The sequence below is a fragment of the Aplysia californica genome, unplaced genomic scaffold, assembly GCF_000002075.1.
Source record: "Aplysia californica isolate F4 #8 unplaced genomic scaffold, AplCal3.0 scaffold00028, whole genome shotgun sequence".
Taxonomy (NCBI): Eukaryota; Metazoa; Mollusca; class Gastropoda; order Aplysiida; family Aplysiidae; genus Aplysia; species Aplysia californica.
In genome coordinates, this window is record NW_004797298.1 from 2,140,376 (window position 1) to 2,144,714 (window position 4,339).

Consider the following 4,339-nt stretch of genomic DNA (forward strand, 5'->3'; position numbering starts at 1 on the left):
AGAAAATGTTATTGATAAGACAACTGAAGAATATTATAAACGCCTGAACCCCAATCTCCGTTGAGAGATGATCAAAATTAAAGCAAAAGAAGTAAGCCAGCAGTACTGAAGATTTAAACATCGGGAGAGAAAAACTGACATAAGAAAGAGTACAGAAGCTCTGAACCAGCTACAGAAAGAGTGCAGAAGATCTGGTCCAGCTACAGAAAGAGTTCTCCAGTTAACCTGAAGATTTAGAATCAAACAGAAAGGCTGACATCATCCTGAAGGAATTAAATTCGTTTAATAGAAGAAACAAGGGGTGCAAGTGTGAGAGCTGGGATTGAATGGATTGAAAACGGGGAGAAAGGAAACTGATTTTTCTTAAGGTTGGAAAGATGCACAGCAACAGGTAATATGTACAATTCATATATTCACATGTATTTTGCTTACGCGTATGGCCTACGTCATAGTGCATCATTGAGACTTTTTAGTAGCAAAACTTGTTACAAGAAATTAATTAATAGTTAACACATTTTTTGCACTGACGGTTCTCAAAACATGCTTTCAATAAGCACAATACCGTCATTAGAAAAAAATTACGGACGTGCTTTTAAAAACGATATTGCCCCAGTTGTAAACTTTTTAAAATTTGTAGAAACCATTGAATGAGATTTTTTTATTAGTGTTTATTAAGGAATTTTCTAGAACACCAAGTCCAAGTATTTGAAAAAATATTCATCATTTAAACCAAATTGATGAAAGTCATTGTATAAAAGTTGTAGAATCTATGTTCAATAGTAAAGGAGATATTTTACAATAAGTTGTGCCAGGAATTCTGAACCTCACTATAGATGATTTACTTGAACATCACTCGAGGCAGACACCTTGGTCTCTTTAAGCATTCTCATAAGGGGTGTCATCCTCTTTCTTGATTCCCTAGAGAGAGAGAAAGAGAGGGGGGGTGAGGTGGGGGTGGGGGTTAGGAGAGGGAGGGTAAAAGATCCTCGTTATCTTCTTAAACTTCTCCACGGAAGAGTTAACATTTTGATCTTAGTTCTTGGATCTCTGACAACAATCAAGGAGCCAAAAAAAAATAGATACTGCTAGAATCGATGCCTAATGTTTTACTAAAGATGGTAAATTACAAGATGGTTCACTCCTCTCTTTGAGCCTTTTATTAAAACAAGTGTCCTCAAAACCATGGTGGCACCCACTGAAAAAAAGCACCCACCGGCTGCCGTCAGACAATCTGATATACAACAACAACAAAAATGACAATCCTTGCTCCCTGCTCCCCGGGAAGAATGGACGGACGGACTGAAGGAAATTTTTATACTGACCGACCAATTAAGCCCATTTTCTTTTCTTTTTTTTTTTTTCAACTTTTGTCTCGTGTCCCCGATTTTGGAGCCAATATTTGTAAGTTAGGTAAAAATGTGCCAACATGGTACAAATTGTTATGCTTCAAGAAAAACAAAACAAGAAAAAGGAGATGTGATGATGATAATGATGATGATTTCAGCCTATTTTCTTAATACACAATGCGGATGAACTGAAGCCCAAAAGCATCAACTGTACTTGTAATACTCCCTTTGACATCCTGTTTTTCTCCTCCTCCTTCTTCTCCTCCTCCTCTATAAAGTAGTCCCATTCGACAGCTAGTATAATAATACCTCCTTTTCATCTTCTTTTTTACTCCTCCTCCTCTTCTTCCTTGTCATCCTCCTCTTCCTCAACCTCGTCATCCTCATTCTCCTCCTCTTTCTCCTCCTCCTCCTGAATAACAATATCATGCCCACCTGAATCCCATTCCCTGTACTGACCTCCACGTTCACATAGCCCTCCTCCATCTCTTCCTACTCATTCTCCTCCTCCTCCTCTTCCTCCTCATTTTCCTCCCCTCGTCCTCCTCAATAAAAATATCATACCCCCCACCCCCTAAATCCCCCTCCCTGTATCCTCCTCCTCCTCCTCCTCCTCCTCCTCCTTCTCCTCCTCCTCCTCAATAACAATACATGCCCCCCCCCCCTGAATCCCCCTCCCTGTACTAACCTCCATGTTCACATAGCCCTCCGGCTCTGCAGAACCAGCCCGAGCGTTCAGATACGAATCATCCACTTCATCAGCTGAAGAGAGAAAAGCTCAGGTCATATGATCGGACAGCCTTTAGCGTCTTGACAGACGATCTTAAAGAAGTATACATGATACAGTGGAACTCGTTGAATCCAAGAGTTTGTTATCGCAAACTGGTGTTTTTTGGTAATAGATAATTACATGCACCGAGCAAGTAGTGTTATAATGGAAAATCGCAAGTGGTATGCGACCCGAAAATGCCTGCTTTTTTGCCTCTTTTTTACTTCCTCAATCAAAAGTAGATTGGTTTCAAATGAGAAGCATTTTCATTTCTTTGATGTCATACCGATGAAGGGCTGGAAAATTCCAGGAAAAGGCACTGAACATTACCAAGTACACACTGTGCCAAAGGGCTGATTCGTTCAAATACACGCCTGTGTCATCTATAATATACTGTTTGCCGAACAAGTTGTGCTGCTGTAGAGAGCCTAGCATATGGCAAAGTTTGATTCTTCAGACAAACGCTACTCATTTCGTAGATCTATGTCAAAACCAGCTTATCAGTGTAATACAATGTATTGGTCAGTAGCCAAAGGGAGGGGGGAGGGGGGGTGGGATGGCTTGACCGACTCGTTTGTATCTCTACTGACGTTCAATGCTTGGACCACTTGTGCAAACAGTCACACATGTGCTGGCCGTCCGTCTGACCCCGATGCCTGTATTGGTATGAAAGAAGACCGCTGATTGGTCACATAAGAAATATAAATGATAGTCTAAGCAAAAAATGGTTCACAATGCAGGTGCCATGGATGATTTCCAGGAACAGATAAGGCTCGTTGCGGAAGGAAAATGAATGAAGCCACATCATCGGAGACTGTTCACCCTGTAAGCGAACTCGTCGAATGCGAGCTTGCTTATTATGGGTTTGTTTGAACTCAGTTATTTTTCTTGACTGTAATGAACAAGAAAGACGGGGAAATCCCCTTTCGTTAAATCCGAGTTCCAGTGTACAGCTTTGCTTGGGCCGTAGACGTAGGTAAGACATCATGGTGAAATCAGGCGCTCGACAAAATAATGAAATCGGAAAAAAACAGGCATTTTTCTGCCAGTTTGGCAATTATTATCGAATTTTTGTTTTTTGGCTCAACACCTTTCATATCCATAATATAAAAACACATTTCTCTGTAAATTTTGTGGAAAAACGTTGATTATAGGTACAAAATTATGTAATTTTGCAGTTTTCAAGCACTCTCAAGCTATTAAAGTTTCCAAACTTTGGCAGTATTTTCTCGCTAATTTTATTACTGAAACCAGGTGACACCACCTTGTTCAATCGCAAAGATCTCGACTTCCATTCAAGATATTTGGGCATATTTTTCATTGAAAGAAAGGCAAATGAACAAGCTTTCAGACGGTAACAAAAACTCCTCATGCCCAAAAACTGACGAGCGCTTGATTCCACTGCTTTGTGACACATTATTAGAAGAAGTAGATCTTTATGTGGTAGACATAGAGGAACTAGCTCTTACAGCAGTATATGATACAGCTTTGTGTGGGCAGTAGACATAGAGGAAGTAGATCTTACATCAGTATACATGATATAGTTTTGTGTGGTTGAGGAAGTAGATCTTACAGCAGTACATGATACAGCCTTGCCAAGGTGGTAGACATAGAGAGAGTAGATCTTACAGCAGTATACATGATACAGCTTTGCCAAGGCGGTAGACATAGAGGGAGTAGATCTTACAGCAGTATACATGATACAGCTTTGTGTGGGCAGTAGACATAGAGAGAGAGTATACATGATACAGCTTTGCCTGGGCGGTAAACAAATAAGTAGTAGGTGTGGCTTTTGGTTTCTGTCTGTCCGTCTTGTTTATAATCTCCTTGCACTAAATGACCGTTATTGTGCAGATGTGCATCTTTTTATTAAAATCAGCTGACCCTGCTAATCTCAGCTCTTTTACCATAAAACTTTTTCTGTTGAGGGGGGGGGGAGGCATATTCTTAGTAAGCGTAGCAATAAATAAATTTGATTTTAAAAAATAAACATGGAAACACGGTCAACTACAGTTACGAGTAAAATTACGACATAGTAAAATATACCTACATTATTAGCATTGGCAAAAAGCGTGGCAAAATTAAGGATCAGTTCTATGAAACAAGAGATCTCTGCATTTTCATGAAGTGCTAGTAGTAGATGCCAATGCAAACAGAAAGTTGTCATGGATATTCACAGATACAGAACACAAGGTAAATTTACGGGAAACACTCTTCATCCTCG

General features: G+C 39.9%; 1 protein-coding gene across 1 annotated transcript in view; it reads right to left on the minus strand.

Moving 5' to 3' along the window:
- Window positions 1-648: 648 nt before the first annotated feature.
- Window positions 649-4,339, minus strand: part of LOC101860071 — a gene marked incomplete in the record, with an annotated part of 32,686 nt that continues 28,995 nt past the window's right edge. The window contains 2 exon segments of the mRNA XM_035973622.1: window positions 649-918; window positions 2,035-2,108. Of these exon segments, the coding sequence (XP_035829515.1) occupies window positions 877-918; window positions 2,035-2,108 (116 nt within the window).